Below are 17,551 nucleotides of genomic sequence, written 5' to 3'. Positions count from 1 at the left end.
ATCTATTACCTGTGTAATCAGTTTTTTAAATAAATAAAATCCATGAAGGTCTCTTTCAGCCGGGCAGCGTGTGGCTGGGTAACGTCAGGTGAGGGGCATCAAGGTGATCGGGCGGAGAGGATGGACCAGAGGCGGGGGGCAAGGCTGAGAGGCCGGGTCCAACCGCTGGGGGCAAGGGTGGGCGGTCCAAAGGGCACCGCCCCTGTCGGTCACGTGCTCACTGGCCACCAATGGCCTCCTCAGAGCCCACCTTAGGGACGGGGCGGGGCGCCCGGCTGGCGTCACCAGGACAACGGGCGTCGCCGGCGCCGTGTGACTTCGGGCTGTGGACTCGCTCGCGGCTCTTCGGCCATGGTGAGTCTGGGGCCCGCGTCGCCGCGGCCGCCCCGCCCTTCCCCTCCCGGGCCGAGTCCCCGCGCGGCCGCCCGCTAGGGTCGGGCAGGCGGCCCCGGGGTCGCGGAGAGGCCGGGCCGCGGCCTGCGGGGCTGCTGGGCAGGGCAGGGCTGGGCGCGCCCGGGGGAGGGGGACCCCCGGTGGGTCCGGAGCGCCCGCCTGCACGGGGGCGACCGCGACGCGGCGTTCTCTGCTGGTGGAGGCTGGGTCACAGCCCGGACCCCCACCCAGGGGGCCGCGGGACGGCGTGACGCTGTGTGGCCCAAGAGAGCCTGGGAAGCCACCACGAGAGGGTGTGGTTAAAAAAAGAATGCATAGGAATACCACATATTTATATTTACACTATATTGCAGGTCTGCGTGCTTCCAGTCTTGTTTCTATGCAGTTATATATAATAATACACATCATTTGTGTTTCTTTCAAAATCATCATTCTGTTAGGTGTTTTTAACACGTGGAAATTTAAATTTGTAATTTTTGAGACCCCCCCCCCCCTTTTTTAAAAAATGGGGAGCATTAAGCTAGGTTTTTTCTGTGTGCAGCACCCCCACTAAGGGATTTAATTAATCCATAATTAGTACATTGGAAACGTCTTAGGAAATCATTACCTTTGTTTAATAAACTTGAGAGGGTGTAGGCATACCACCTGGCCCCCATTAAGCTCGCGTTAAAAAGCCGACTTGAAGACTTGGCTGAGGTGCGGGCTTGAGTAGGCAAGGTTCGAGGAATTGCAGAACCAAAGGTGTGATTTCTCCAGAGGCCTCCAAGGGTTGTAAAAGAAGAGAGGTGTCGGGCTCTCTGCTTGGGGCCACACCCTTGCTTAGAATATTTGAGGGGGTGTGGGGATGGGCATGGGTAATAGGGAAATGCCTAGTTTTGAGAAACAGGTTTTTTTTTTTAAACTATTAATTATTAAGTGGAGATATTCTTATCTTCAGGGGTTAGTGGAAGTGCTGATGAGCTGAGAATGCAGGGTGCTCCCCAAGTGCCATTTGGCTTGCCAGAGGAAAATCTATCATTCGGAACCCTGACTGGCTCTGTTTTTTTCTTAATAATCAAGGAGTGGGGTGATGATAAAAGAAAGTGGATGGTCTGTATTGACTCTGGAAAAGCAGCTCCCAAGTGTGCGGCCTATTGGTAGTGGGGAAAAGAACATCACCCACAAATCACAGTACTGTAGACTATAATGTCTTTATCTTGTACATGTTTCTTTTAAAATTCTGGATTGTTTTTTAAGTGACAAAGTAATAGAGCTGGTAAGTTTCAGAAAGTGAATTTTTACAAAAATCTGTGTGTTAAATATTTCAGTGATTTATATGTGAGAAGAGCCCTTACAATTATAGCAAGGAGAAAGAAAGAATTTCCAGGAATTAAGTTTTCACATCCCTCTGAAGTCTCATATTCCTCCTGTTGTCCGTTTACCTTTTCTTCTTTCCACCCCTTCCATCCTGACCTACAGCCCACCCTGATTCACTATTGTGAATTTTAGAGTTTTGTTTACTCTAAAATAAAAGCATTTGCTGTACTTTTGTACTGGTGGTTGCCTTGCTGAACTTAGAAATGCTTTGCTTTTTGTATATCTTTAAGCATTAAGAATTTAACTCAGAAAAGAGGTTTTATTGATAAGATGCCTAGGCTTCGATGGAAGTGGGAGAAGGTTGGTATAGGAAGGAGTGGGATGAAGAGGCTGCCTATGTAATCCCCAAAACTGTATTTGAGATCACATTACACTTCCTTCAATGCTTGAATCTAAACATACAACTTTAGCAGTTGATGTAAATTACTTTGCATGTTAATTTTGGAACTTTGCTTAACTATTTCTCAATGAAAATTTCTTCAAGTAAGCCATTTGTTTCTACTGCCTCTGTAATAATAATGATAGCTAACATTTATTGTGTGCATTCTGTGTGTGAGACATTTTTCTAAATGTCTTAAACTGTCACAACAACCCTGTGAGGAAGATACCATTTCCTTATTTTAGAGTTGAGGAAACTGAGGCACAGAGAGGTAAAGTAACTTGCCCAGGTCACCCAGCTGATAAATTGAGCCAGATTTCAAAACCAGGTAGTTTGTCTCAGAACCTGTTTATGGATTGAAATGTAATGTATAGTGTGTCATTATATGTTCTTCCATATATATGTTAGGAAATTAGTTTTCTTTTTTATTTGGACTTTAAGATTTTTGAGCACTTATGAATGACTTGTATTTTGTTCCTGACATTGAGTTAAATGCTACAGAACGGAGTAGGCATGCCTAGCCTTCTCTCCCCTTTGTTTTTCTTTCCCTCTTTCACAAAGTTAAAATGAAAAGGAATTAATGAAGACAGATGAATTAGATCAGGCTTCTTACTCATGGCTATAATAGCATTGAGAGTTTCTCCTGTCACTTCAGTTCATGTTCAAGAATTGGCATCTGCTTTTTGTGAATCACAAAGACAGGTGTTTTACATAAAGTCTTTTAGAAGTGGGGAATGAAACTGTTTTTAAAACTTTTATTTTCTGACATTTTTCCTGATAATTTTTAGATTTTAGTTTTATATTCCACAGTTGTTACAAAAGGGCATCATGTTGGAATATCTATTACTTGCTGTCATCATGTTTTTGTTATTTAATACTTTAGCTTGTAAAGCAGATTTATTTTTTGGAAATAGTAATAACACTGTATTATATAATTTTTCCATTTTAACTCATTCATCTGGACTTTCCTCCTATTTTGGTACTCCCTTTTCTGTATTTGTGGTTAGAAATTGTCGGGAAGCACAAGATGGAGGGAAACTTCACAATAAAATATTTTTTGTTTTTCACATTAAAGTGAATTTCTTAATTCAAGATTTATAGACAGTTTTGGTCTCTGTCATCATATGGTATAATTAATAGAACTTATATGATATCTATGTTAATAGATCATGAAAAGTAGAGGTTACTCTGTTAATTCTCCTACTCTTGACAATATTGATCTCCCTTTTGTCTGCGCTGTTGTGGGACAGAGAGTAATTTTTAGTAATTATAACAATAGACCTCTTTCCTAGAGTCCTTTCCCTGTGCCCAGGTGTGGGCTGATCACGTTTTATCTCACTTAGTCCTTCCAACACCCTGTGAGATTGACATTATTATGCCCATTTAATAGGCCTAGATTAAGTAGGCAATTTGTAGTCACATAGTGAGTTATGTAGTGAGTGGTTACGTAGTGAGTGGCAGAGTCATGATTTGAACTCAACCAGTCTGTTCCCAAACTCTGGGATCTTAACCACTGCATCATGGCTTATTCCCAAACTAAAGATGGTGCCCACTGCCTGGCACAAATGTACTACACTGTGATTAAGAGCCTCAATGTCTTATCCTCTGAGCCAGCAGGCTCTTTTTAAATTTTATGACAAACTGTTATAATGTTGTCTAATGTCATCCTGCAAGATTTACTCTTTTTCTTTCAGTGCAAACAACCAAAGCCCAGATATGGACAGCCAGCCATAGATTGGGCTACACTTATACTGCTGGTCTCCCTACCTCACTTTGAGTCTTATGCTACCCTTGTAGTGTCTACATCAGCTGCTGCCTCTTCAAGCACTGGGGTGGCAGTGAGGGAGATGGGGATGCAACAGCGAGGTCTAGGGAAGCAGAACAGGGCAGTGTTGGGAAGTTTCTGTGGAATCAGAGTCAAGGTTCAAACCCAGGTTTCCCAGTTCTCAGTGCTGCTCCTACAGTTGTCTTTTGATTTTTCTGTTCTTTGCTTTTCTATTCAACAAATATTTATTGTGTGCTACTGTGTGCCAGTCACTCTTCTAGGTAGTGGGTATCCAGCACTGCATGAAACGAGACAGGCTCTGCACTCATGGGGCTTACATTCTAGGGGGCAGAAAGACAGATAATAAACAGATAAGGTAGTGAAAAGTGCTTTGGAGAAAAATAAAGCTGGGTAGGAGAGTGGATAAGGGGAGAGAGGAGCTGCTTTTACTGTAGAGGGGAAGGCCTCTCTGCTAAGGTGACATTTGAGCAGAGGAGGTGCCATGGGAATGCCTAGGGAAAGACCATGTCAGAGAAGGGCACAAGTTTAATGTCCTGAGGCAAGAACATGCCCGGTGTGTTGGAGGAACAGCAAGGAGACCAGTGTGGCTGGAGTATAGTGAGACAGGGGAGCGTGTTAGGAGATAAGACCAAAGTAGTTAAGGAGGCCAGCTCATGTAAAACTTGTCAGCCCTGTAAAGAACTTTGACTTTTCCTTTGAGGGAAAGGGAAGTGGTTGGGAGGGTTTAAGTAGAGGAGCAGCATATATGACATATTTTATAGGTAGATCAGTCTGGAGTAAGGGTGAGGGGAGAAAGGACAAAAGCAGGGTGCATAGGGCATTACTGTTGCAGTAATCTATAGGATTAGCTGATGGAATAGTTATGGAATATAAAAAGAAGGTAAAGGATGATTTTTATGATTTGATCCTGAGCAAGAGGAAGAAGGAATTGCCATTTATTTAGATGAAGACTATGGAAGGAGCAAGTTAGGAATCGGTTTTAGACTTGATGAATTTGAGAACCTTATTAGACAACTAAAGTGACATTTACCACACGATTATGCTTTCAGAAATGCTGTAATGGTATACATTTTAAAAACAAAGACTTCATTGAATCTTGGAGTGTTAGAGTTGAAAGAGACTTTTGAGTTTATCTAGCACAACCCCTTTTACAGACTAGAAATACTGAGAGATTGAATGACTTGCCCAGAGTAAAACAATTTTTACTACCTGTTGTGCAGCGTAAGGAACCCTAGATTTGGAGTAATGCAATCTAAGTTTAAATTTTATTTTTTCTGTTTTTTAGTTCTGAACCTTGGTTGAGTCATTTATCTTTTCCAAGTCTGTTTTTCTTCTCTCAAAAAGAATAATAAAGACTTCTGCTTTCTGTTAGGATGTTGAAAGCTGCAACAATTAGACATTAGTGCTCTCACCCTAACAGAAAAGCTAAAAAAGCTGCAAAATCATAGTTCTTTAAAAATCTACCAGAGAGGTGAGGACACAAAAAAAATCTAAGCAAATTAAAATTCAGAAAGTAATGAGCCCATCCCAGAAAAAAAGAGACACATAGATACTTTCATCCGTGGTGGAACAGCAAGAGGAAGAATCTGTCATAGACAGTTAAAGACAAGTCAGTGAAAATTTTATTGCATGTGGGCCGGAGTGACAATTTGGAATCCTGAGGATCTCTAGCCACAGAGCAAGACTACACCTACCTGCCAACTCTTTCCCTTGGGCCTTCAATGAGTACATAGGAATAGGAGTGTAGAGGCTGGGGGAGGGGAAAGAGAGCTAAGAAGGAGTCCCTTGAGGAGGAGCCAGCTAGAAGCAGGGCAGGAGAGTTAATATTACTGGAAGGGCCTGGCGCAGGTGGTTTACATTGTAATCCTAGCACTCTGGGAGGCTAAGCCAGGAGGATCTCTTGACCTCAGGAGTTAGAGACCAGCCTGATCAAGAATGAGACCCTGTCTCTATTAAAAACAGAATAAATTAGCTGGGCATGGTGGTGCATGCCTGTAGTTCCAGCTACTTGGGAGGTTGAGGCAGGAGGATCGCTTGAGCCCAGGAGTCTGAGGTTGCTGTGAGCTAGGCTGACGCCACGGCATTCACTCTAGCCCGGGCAACAGAGTGAGACTCTGTCTCAAAAAAAAAAAAAAAAAATATTAGAAATCCCTCTGCACTAGGGGCTTGGGGGCATGGTAGGAGAATTGAGAAAAATCCCTTTCTAGCTACCCAGGTTTTTACTGTGGACAAAGCAATAGCTTTTGAGAAGGTAGAGTCAAGGTAACATCAGAGAGAGATGTCCCCAAGGCACAGAAAGCAGAGGGTGCTACTGGTGAGCAAAGACAACTCCACAGCAGGCAGCAAGAATGTGAGGGAGGATAGAGAGAAGGGAAAGAGAGGGGGGAGTATAGTTGTCTCATAGTTCAGAAAGCCAATAGCTGGATTGTAAAGCTCAAATAAATCTGTGAAGTTTCAACAGTGCTCCGATTCCAACTTCTCCCAAAGGTAAAGTTCTGATTTCTCCCTAAAATCATTATATCAATTATGAGCTGAATCTAATTAATGCTGGTACAAATCTCAAATCCAGCTCTACTATAGGTTAAAACTATTCAGCCTCCATTTGCAGTCTCCCAGCAACTTAATTGAAGAAGGAGCCTACCTTTATGCAGGTAAATTGCTGTTCTTTTACACACACTGTCATGAAATAAATTATGAGACATTGAAGGAAACAAAAAATGTGACCCTTGGTCAGGAGAAGAAAGAGATAATAGGAATAGTCTCATTGATAGCCCAGAATATGTTGAATAACATAGATGAATGGATAGAAAATTTCGGCAGAAAGATATAAAAGAACCAAATGGAAATTCTAGAAATGAAAACTATATCAGAAATGAAGAATTCATTTGATGGGCTTAATAGCAGACTGGACACAGGAGAAGAAATGTCAATAAATTTGAAGGCAGATCAATAAAAATCAACATGCAAGATCTGTGGGATTGTCTAGCATACTTGTAATTAGAGTCCAAGAAGGAGAGGGGGGGAAAGGAGGGATAGGAAATAATCTGACAAGATAATTGCTACAAAAATTTCAAAGTTGGTGGAAAACATCAACTCAGTTATCTAAGGTCAGCAAACCCAAGCAGGATAAACACAAAAAAATCTAAACTAAGGTACATCATAATCAAATTTCTGAAAATCAAAGCTTTTTATAAAAGAAATCTTAAAAAGGAGGTAGAAAAGAAAAAAATTACATAAAGTAAGGGGGAATAATAATATAAATGATAACATCTCATCAGAAACAGTGTAGGTAAGAGGAAAATGGAATGGTTTTTTAAGTGTTTTTTTTTTTTTAAAGCAAATTTGCTCACCTGAGATTCTGCATTCAAAAATGAAGGAGATATAAAGACATTTTCTGACAGAGGCAAAAAAAGTTTGTCTACACCAGATCTATATCACAATAAATGTTAAGTTCTTTTTGCTAAAGGGAAGTAATAATAAAGGAAGCTCAGATCTGAAAGAAGGAATGAATTGCACCAGGATCTTTTAAAATATCTTCCTTTTGTACATTTATTCGAAAAATTGTGGATTATTTATTTATTTATTTTTTTGAGACAGAGTCTCACTCTGTTGCCTGGGCAAGAGTGCTGTGGTGTCAGCCTAGCTCACAGCAACCTCAAACTCTTGGGTTCAAACAATCCTACTGCCTCAGCCTCCTGAGTAGCTGGGACCATGTGCCACCTTGCCCGTGTAATTTTTTCTATATATTTTTAGTTGTCTGGTTAATTTCTTTCTATTTTTTAGTAGAGATGGGGTCTCGCTCTTGCTCAGGCTGGTCTCAAACTCCTGACCTTGAGCGATCCGCCTGCCTCGGCCTCCCAGAGTGCTAGGATTACAGGCATGAACCACTGCACATGGCCAACTGTGGATTATTTAAAGCAGAAATAATAATGTGTTATTGGGTATGTAGTATAAGTAGGAAGTACAGGTAAGCTATATGACAATAAGTGCACAACAGGCAGGAGAAAGTTAAAGGAAGTTAGACTTGATAAAGATGTACTCTAATCACTAGAGCAAACATTCAAAAAAAAATACAGAGGTATAGCTATAAAGTCAGTGAAGGAAATAGAATAAATACTGTTCTACAAAAAAAGAAGTCAGAAAAGCAGGATAGAGGAACAAAGAACAAATGGGCAAATAGAAAATAAATATACAGGTAGTAGACTTAAATCATATCAATAATTACATTAAGACTCATCATTGATACTACTTTGAAAATAAATGTTGGATACTATTTATGGCACTATTTCCACTTTTGGTTTGCTTTGGTGGATTGTGGTATATGTTTCTTTTAAAAAAGTCTGGTTTTAAAATTAAGATTAGTTATATGCTATCAATTTCACTCACTTAAAATGTACAATTCAGTGAGATTTAGTACATTTGCCAAGTTGTGTGACCATTACAACCATCTGGTTCAGGAACATTTTCATAGCTTCAAAAGAAACTTCATATCTTTTAGCAGTCACTCCCTATCCCTGGGCAACCACTATTCTGTTTTCTATCTTCATGGATTTGCCTTTTCTAGACATTTAATGTAAGTGAATATGTGACCTATTGTGTCTGTCGTCTTTCAGTAACATCATGTTTTCAAGGCACATTCTTGTAATATGTATCAGTACTTCATTCTTTTTTTCTTGCTGAAGAAGATTCCATTGTATGGCTATACCACATTTTGTTTATCCATTCATCAACTGATAGATAATTCGAAACAATTTGTTTAGAATTGTTTTCACTATTTGGCTATTACGAATAATGCTGCTATACAAGTTTTTGTACAGACATATGTTTTCATTTCTCTTTGAGTATTGACTTACAAGAAGAATTACTGGGTCATATGGCAATTCTGTTTATCCTTTGAGAAACTGCAAGACTGTTTCCAAAGTGGCTATACCATTTTACATTCCCACCAGCAGTGTACCAGAGTTCTGATTTCTCCACATGTTCACCATTAATGTATCTGTCTTTTTTATTTTTGCCATCCTTGTTGGCGTGAAGTATCTCATTATGGTTTTGACTTACACTTCACTGACTAATGGTGTTGAACATCTTTTCATGTGGGCATTGGCCATTTGCATTATCTTCTTTGTAGAAATGTCTATTCAAATCCTTTGCCCATTTTTAAATTGGGTTGTCTTTGTATTGAATTATTAAATTTTTCTTTGTGTTAAACTTATTCTTTTGTGTTAAATTTTTTCTTTTTCATGATTATTTTAGTTATTCTGGGTGCCTTGCATTTTTCATATGAATTTTAGGATCAGCTTATTTCTGTAAAAAGGCAACTGGGAGGCTGGGTGTGGTGGCTCACACCTGTAATCCTAGCACAGACTCTCTCTCTACTAAAAATAGAAAAATTAACCAGGCGTGGTAGTGCACACCTGTAGTCCTAGCTTCTTAAGAGACTGAGGCAGGAGGATCACTTGAGCCCAAGAGTTTGAGGTTGCAGTGTGCCATGATGATGCCATCGCATTCTACCTGGGGCGATAGAATGAGACTGTATCTCAAAAAAAAAAAAAATGCAGCTGGGATTTTGAAAGGGATTGTATTAGATCTATGGATCAGTTTAGGCAATGTTGCTAACATAACACTATTAAGTCTTCCAGTTCAAGTTATTTAAGTCTTTAATTTCTCTCAACAATGTTTTGTGTAAGTTTTCAATATGGAAGTCTTATACTTCTTTTGTTAAATTTATTCCTAAGCATTTTAATTCATTTTGATGCTGTTATAAACTGGATTGTTTTCTTAAATTCATTCAAATTGTTCATTGCTAAGATATGATATGAAATACAATTTATTTTTATATAACTATATTGTATATTTGTGTATTGTATCCTTTATCTTTGCTGAACTCCTTGAGTAATTCTAATTGTTTTTTTATAGATTTTTATAATTTTCTATATATAAGATCATGTTATCTGCAAATAGAGATTGTTTTACCTCCTCCTTTCCAATCTAGGTGCCTTTTATAGCTTTTTCTTGTCTAATTGCTTTGGCTGGAACTTCCAATACAATGTAGTATACAAATGGCTATGTATTGCCATTTTTATGAAATAGTGATGAGGTATAAAATATTTCATATGCCTCAATATTGGAGCATGATGGCTTCATGAAATTAGTATCATACCTGTAGGACAATTGGGGCTGTTCTGATCTAGTATAAAAAACATGTAACTTTTTTTCCCCACATTGGTTGAAGAACAGTTTCCCAACTTCCTTTTTTTCTTTCCAGGTTTTCTCAAACAATGATGAAGGCCTTATTAACAAAAAGTTACCCAAAGAACTTCTCTTAAGGTAAGTGTAGATAAATGTCAGATAAAGAGTTCAGATTTGATTCAGTCATCAAGTTCCAAGACTATCTTCTTTCTCACTGTGAGTTCATAGTATAGAAAAACAGACAGAATTAGCCTAACTGACTTTTTGTTTTTGTTTTATAGAATGCTGTTCAGCTTGTTGTTAAATTTTACTTGGTCTAATCCAGAATGTACTAAGTATGTACATAGCATTGATCTGGATTCTTTTTGTAATGTGGTAAGTATTGTAATAATCTTCAGTAGGTGCCATTTTCGTTTCAGTAGATAATGATAATGAAGTCAATAATATGAGGAGAGATTATTGCTAAGGTTGTGAGTTCCTGAAATCATAAAGTTTTAGATGTTTTTCTGACAAATGGATTTTAAAATAAGTGCAAAAAAAAGTACAGTTATAATATGTTCTTAGCACTTAAAGTGCCATTAGCCCTAAATATTGATATGTTTTTATCTAGTTTATGAAAGGTAAAAGTGACAGTGAATACTATAAAACAGGCTTTTTGTCTTTTATTTCTGGTGTCACTGAATATACAGTAAATGTTATTTTGATTGTCATTTTACCAAATAAGGTTATCAGCCAACATTTATTGACCCTGAGGCACTGTACTTTTCTTTAGTATTCTGCAATCATCAAAAGAAATCTTATTTTAGTTTTGGATGATGATATATTTTTTACAAAGAATTAATAAATATATACATGATAATCTTTGAGTGGCATTTCTCTAACTCTGGTTCTCATATTACGGATACTCCACAAAACAAAAAAAAAACAAAACAGATTTTGGCTGGGTGAGGTGGCTCATGCCTGTAATCCCAGCGCTTTGGGAGGGCAAGGCAGGAGGATCACTTGAAGCCAGGAATTTGAGACCAGCCTGGGCAACATAGCAAGACTCCACCACTACAAAAAGTAAAAAAAGATTAGCCAGGTGTGGTGGCACATGCATGTAGTCCTAGCTACTGGGGAGACTGAGGCAGGAGGATCCTTTGTGCCCAAAAGTTCAAGGCTGCAATGAGCTATGGTTGCACTACTGGATGACAAAGTGAGACCCTGTCTCTATTAAAAATAAAAAAGAAAAAAATTTAAAAAAAACAAGCAGGTTTTCTGATCAAATAAGTATGGTAAACACTGGGTTAACAAAGCCAATTTCTTTATTGTAGGACCTCTCAGAGCCTTAATGGGCTAATATGCATGGTGATACTCCAAGTTGGATAATTGTGGCATTTCTAACTTACTGACCATGGAGTCCTTTTAATATTCCATGGAAAATTTTTGGGGAATGCTGACATACAATAAGAGATTGACCAGATGACTCCATTCCCTGGCTGTACTAAATCTCATATTAACATTTGGGGAACAAGTATAAGTTTTGTTTAAATATTGGGAATAATTCTTTTCATCTCTTTCTGAGTTCACCACAGAGTAGTCAATGCCAGAGATTACTCACTTTTACTGTCATTAGAATGTTAGACTTTTTTCCTTGAGTCAGAAATGGGATGAGGACTTAGCTTCCTTGTGACAGTGATCATATTGCAGAAGCTTCAGAGGGTGTTTCATTAGCCATAGGTGGTGGTTTGACACTGTTGTCATGAACTTCTATTTAGTTAATTTAAAAAAAAAGAGACAGGATTGTATGAAAAAATATATATTTTGTTCCAATAAAACAAATATTTGTTTAGAGAGAATATTCTTTGGCATTTTAGATGATTTAAAGTAAGAAAATGGTGACAAGAAGGAATGTATGTTTATCATATAAACCCACAAGGCCTTGATCAAGCACAATAAGCTGTTAAAACCAGCACGACTGGGTCAGGGTGGGCAGGTTGTCACTGTACAACTGCAGGGGACTATATCCACACAGACTGGTGTCCCCTACAATTATGCGATGCTTCCAGTCTCAGTCTGAACATTTCTTTACAACAGGCATCGAGCTGTAATATGAATTTGGCATTCTTACTCTAAGGAATCATAACGAGCTTTAGGCAGAACCATGTTGGTCATTAAACACTATGGTGTGATTAAACTCTACCCTTCTCATGCATGCAGCTGCTATCTGTGACTCAAGGCTATTAACTGAATGTTTTTTTTTCCCCCCTTCTGGTAGGGTTGGCTTTTATACTCAGCCATGGAACAGTTTCTGTCTGTTGATACTGAAAAAATAAATGTAAGGAATTATATCACTTTCTGCGGTAGTGTGATTTCAGAACTGCAGTCTTAGAAATTTCAGTTCTTTTAAAGATCCACGATGGACTCTGCTGTTAAGAATACTGGAGGTTGTCATCATTAGAACTTTTGAATCATGCCACAAGGCTCATACTTAGATCATTTTTCAGAAAGAATTGCCACTTGAGAGCAAATGTTCATAACATGTCTCATCATAGATTTACATTCCCACTTCTGTTCTTATTTTGGAGGCTGTAAGGGGAATTTAAATTTTAAAGTAATGCCACTTTAGGTCTTTTCCGATTCAAGAGTCTCAAAATTAACTCTAGCTAACCATGTATTTTAATTTTTAAATTTTTTGCTGGCCTTTAAATCATTTGTCATTTTATTCTTAGACTTTCCATTCCTAGTAGTAGTAGCTCTTCCCTTTCCTAGCTACCCTTTCTAAACAAAACTTTGAAGAAGGGTTTGAACCAGCTTTTGTAAGCAGCCATCTTCATCATTGGGTTATCCACAACAGTGAGTGCAACGAAGCCCCTGCCTCATAAAGCTTTAGTCTTGATTATTTTCTGTTTGCATAAATGTCTTCATACTTTCAGTCTGCCCTCAGCTTACCTTTTTACTTCATATTATAGGCTTTTTTGTGGTAGTGCAGACTATCATTCCTAATCTTGTTGAATTCCTATTAATCTTCAGTTTTACTTCATCAGTATTTATGAATTCTTTGACTTTCTGATAGATTTATTTGCTTGCAGTCCAGATAATTTTCTCTTCTACCAATTTTTACTTCATCTATTACCACCCTCTTAAATTCTTGACTAGCTTCTGATACTGATCGCATCAAGGGAAGTCTCAACTTCCCCTTTGGAATTGTTAAGAAGCATAATCTGAAAAAATGTGCTGCTTTTCTGCTCTTTAATATCACTTTGAGTCCACTCAGAAAAATCTGTTTTCCTTACTGTCTGATCGTTTTATTGCTACTGTTAAGAATACCTATTATTATTAATTCATAAATTTCTTCTACTACTCATTTTTAGTTTGTTACTGAACAAGTTTTTACAATTTTGCTTTTTTTTAAACCCAGCTTTCACTTGTAAATTAAAGGTACTCAAGTTCTTTCTCTCTCTCTCCTCTTTGCTCTCATACAGCTCAACAGACAGCTTATAATTTTATTCTGCAGAGTTAGTTATATAGTATATATAACAATGGGAATATTTAATTTGTTGCAACCCTTGTCTATTAATGAGTTGGATTGTCCTTGCATATATTTGTCCACATTGTTATTGTCTGTATTACTGTTGGAGCCAGACTTTCTGGTATGAGATTTCAAGTCGTTTATTACTTGTGTGATTTCAGTTACTTAATTCTCTGGGCCTTAATTTTCCCATCTGTAAAATAGGAATAGCAATAATTCTTACCTTATTGGGTTGTTGCCAGTTCTTAGAGTACCTGGCACCTAATAAGTATTAAATAAATATTAGCTCTTATTGTTATTTATATCAATTTTGGATGCCTGAATACTTAATAAATGCTATTTCACTGTATAGTTTTAATGCAAACAGCTGATAAATCAAGCTGTCCTAATATGGATCTTAACATATTCTACTGCCAAAAATATTTCTGTAAAGCACCTGGCTATTAAGTAAGTCTGTGTAGGCCCAATGGTTCATTTCATCAAGCTGGACTAATTCAATCTCAATGGAAATTGCACACTACCATTTTATATTAAACTGACAATTACTAGGACTTAAGCAGATTGGTGATGTGACAACTGATAATTATCTTGTATTTTAAAAAAGACAATCTTTTGGAAGGAACTATTCCCCTTTGAGAAAAGATGTCTTATGTGAGTCTAATATTGGCCTAAAATTCAGATTATAAATTTTTAATATTAGTTTGACCTTAAGTTTTAATTTCTATTATGGCTGCTTTTAGATGTTAATGAAGTGAAAACACACATAAACTGCCTCATAGGAGACAGTGAGTGATACCTACAGTAAGTAGTTTAGAACATTTTAAGAAGACAGAGCTCTTGTTAGTCACATATAATAATGAAAGAAGCTTATTAGACACATTTAAAAAATAATTACCATTATTTATGTACTTTTCTTTCTGTTTTAAACTTATGTGGGTTCATGATAAAATTAATTACTCACGGTGTTGGTTGGTTTGATGAAGAGAGAGATTTGATTGCCTGAAAGGATGGAGCTAAGCCTAATAATTCTGGGCAATATCAATAATTGCCCAGAATTAAGTTGAGTTTGCTAGGAAAAATTATAAAATGATTAGCACATAAATTTTCAAATTTTCCTTTTCTAAAATTCATAAGCCAATCCCATGAGTGAAAATAATTGTGTTTTCTATTGGAATCATTAAGGTGTAGCCAAATGCTTAGCTGTAATCGTGGCACCTTGGCAAGCAGCGCAGTAAAGGGCTCATTTCTGTCGTGGGTGTCATTGAGTGGGTGTTTTTGCCTGCTGGTTGGTTTCAGCACTCCATGGACTTTTTCAAGGACTGGTGCCTCTGTCTCCTGCTGTCTTTGATGCCTGCTGCCTTATATATATTCCAGGGCAGCCTAACAGGTAAGATGCTCTTTTCGGGGTACATACTGCAGTTCCATGTTGAAGCATCTGTGCAGATTTTTCCATTTTGTTAAAGGTTTTTTTGTTTGCTTTTATTGTTTTTTTTTTTTTTTTTTTTAATCTTGCATGAGGCAATGTGGGACTGAGTGAATGTGTGTTGAAATCAGGCAGGCCTTTCCTATATAGCATTACATACTATTTTAGGATTGACACCTAAGTCCAAATCATGGCAGAAGGAAATTTTCTTTAGTCCAGGGTGGGGTTATGCCTGTGTATGAAAACTCTGATGATGCCATTGGATTTTACATCTACATTGAGGTCTCATGAAATACCAAAAGCTCTACTGATAGAAGGATAGAAACTGGATACGCTTTGCCCCAGAGCCCTATCCATGGAAAGTTATGTTAGATACCTGTTAATTTAAAAACAGTAGTCACAAAAGAAAAGATTGGTAAATTTGACTTCTATGAATAGTAAAATATGACAAAATATACCATACCAAAGATAAATAGAACAGTGGTGAGTGAAATACTTAGATACACATTATAAGCAAGGGCTGTATTCTTCAATGTACAAAGAAAAAACTCAAAAATTATTAAGAATAAAATAGATTAATTCTATTAGAAAAACAGTTGGAAGAGGCTGTAAACAAAGGAAGAAACACAAATGGCCAGTAAATGTATAAAAAGAGGTTCAACCAGGCCCTTGTTTAAGTACAAATCAAAATAGCAATGAGATATTACCCAAAAGTTTGATAACACCAGGTTTTCGCAAGGAGGTGCGAGATAGTTTGGGTAGGAATATACACTGTTGTAGCCATTTTATAGGGCCACTGGAAAAATTTTTCAAAATGCTAAGTGTATATATTCACAAATTCCATTTCTAGGAATTTGCTAACATACATTTGAAAAAGCACACTGAGGCATATATCAGGGACGATTATTGTTGCAGCTTTTTAAAAATTTCAGTTATACAGAATTGGGTTACTCATAATTCTTGGTTAATGATACATTTACTGATAATGCATTGCCTTCTTTAATTTATTTCATAATATATATGAATATTGTCCCCTCCTTATCCCCACTGTCAAGGTAATATTATCAAGAACTTTGTGTTTATGATTTCTTGCTTTTTAAAATTTTATCTTAAATATATTTTGACTAAACATAATGTTTACTTTTTCCGTGTTTATTAACTTTATAAAAAAGGTAATATATGGTGTCTCCTGATTTATGTTTTTCATTCAAGATTATGTTATTAAAAGTGATCCATTTTGCTCTATTTGGCTGTTGCTTATTCATTTTTATTACTGTATAATAGTCTGTTGCGTGAATATACCAAAATTTACTTATTGATTCTCCTTTTCATGAGTACTTGGGTTGTTTCCAGTGTTTTGTTAACAAGAACAGTGCTGCTGCGAAAATCCTTGTAGACGTCTGCTGGTACACAAGTATAAAATTTTCTCTAAAGTGGAATTGCTGGATGTTATAGGCTACACAAATTTTTTTTTTTTTTTTTTGAAACAGAGTCTCAATCTGTTGCCCTGGCTAGAGTGCCGTGGCATCAGCCTAGCTCACAGCAACCTCAAACTCCTGGGCTCAAGCGATCCTCCTGCCTCAGCTTCCCAAGTAGCTGGGACTACAGGCATGCACCACCTGCCCCGCTAATTTTTTCTATATATTTTTTAGTTGTCCAGCTAATTTCTTTCTATTTTTAGTAGAGATGGGGTCTCGCTCTTGCTCAGGCTAGTCTCAAACTGCTGAGTTCAAAAGATCCACTGGCCTCGGCTTCCCAAAGTGCTAGGATTACAGGCATGAGCCACCATGCCTGGCCTAAATATTTAACTTTATAAAGTAATATTGGTTTTCCAAAGTCGTCTTACCAATTTACATTCAGAGAAACAGTAAATAAGAGATTGAGTTTAGTGACATCCTTTCCAACACTCAGTGTTGTCATGTATCTTAATTTGTGCCAAAGAAGTGTAGAATGACGTTTCATTGTGCTTTTGTTTTGAATTTCCCTGAATTCTAGTAATGTTGAGCATCTGGTCATATGTTTATTAGTCACATGTATTTCCTCTTCTTGTGAAACCTATGGTTTTGGTTTTTTTGCCTATTGAATTGCTTATCTGTTTCTTACTGAAATGTAGGAGTTCTTTATGTTCTCAGTACAATCTTTGTACTGATATTAATGTTTATCTGACAGGTATTTTCTCCCATCTGCTAACTTGTTTTTTCACATTCTTTAGGCATTTGTTAATGAACAGAAGATATCTTTTGTGAAGTCAAATGTATCAATCTTTTCTTTTATGGTTAGTGTTGTTTGTGCTTTGCCACAGAACTTCTTCCTTACCCTGAGGACAGAGAGGTATTCATATATATTTTCTTCTGAAAGCTTAAAAATTCTGTTTTTGATATTTCAGTTTTTAACCACTCTGGTATGGATCTTTATCATATATGATAGGAATCCATTTTTATTTTCTTTTCCATGTAGATTATCGATTTTTCTGGGTTCATATGTGGAATGGTCCTTCCATTTCTCCCAAGAAAT

General features: G+C 37.4%; 1 protein-coding gene across 2 annotated transcripts in view; it reads left to right on the top strand.

Annotated features, from left to right (window-relative positions):
• The first annotated feature begins 303 nt into the window (after positions 1 to 303).
• The window catches only part of FBXL2 (F-box and leucine rich repeat protein 2), an 80,002-nt gene continuing 62,754 nt past the window's right edge, over positions 304 to 17,551 (top strand). Inside the window, exons 1-3 of one of the 2 annotated variants that reach the window (XM_045537387.1) lie at positions 304 to 354; positions 10,180 to 10,241; positions 10,385 to 10,478. In XM_045537387.1, the coding sequence (XP_045393343.1) occupies positions 352 to 354; positions 10,180 to 10,241; positions 10,385 to 10,478 (159 nt within the window). In that variant the 5' untranslated portion in view covers positions 304 to 351. The remainder of the gene's footprint in view (positions 355 to 10,179; positions 10,242 to 10,384; positions 10,479 to 17,551) is intronic. The other variant, XM_045537398.1, reaches the window with a different exon arrangement.

Source organism: Lemur catta, chromosome 1 (genome assembly GCF_020740605.2).
Source record: "Lemur catta isolate mLemCat1 chromosome 1, mLemCat1.pri, whole genome shotgun sequence".
NCBI lineage: Eukaryota > Metazoa > Chordata > Mammalia > Primates > Lemuridae > Lemur > Lemur catta.
Note: the sequence above shows the minus strand (reverse complement) of the source record. Positions and strands in the feature narration are given on the sequence as shown.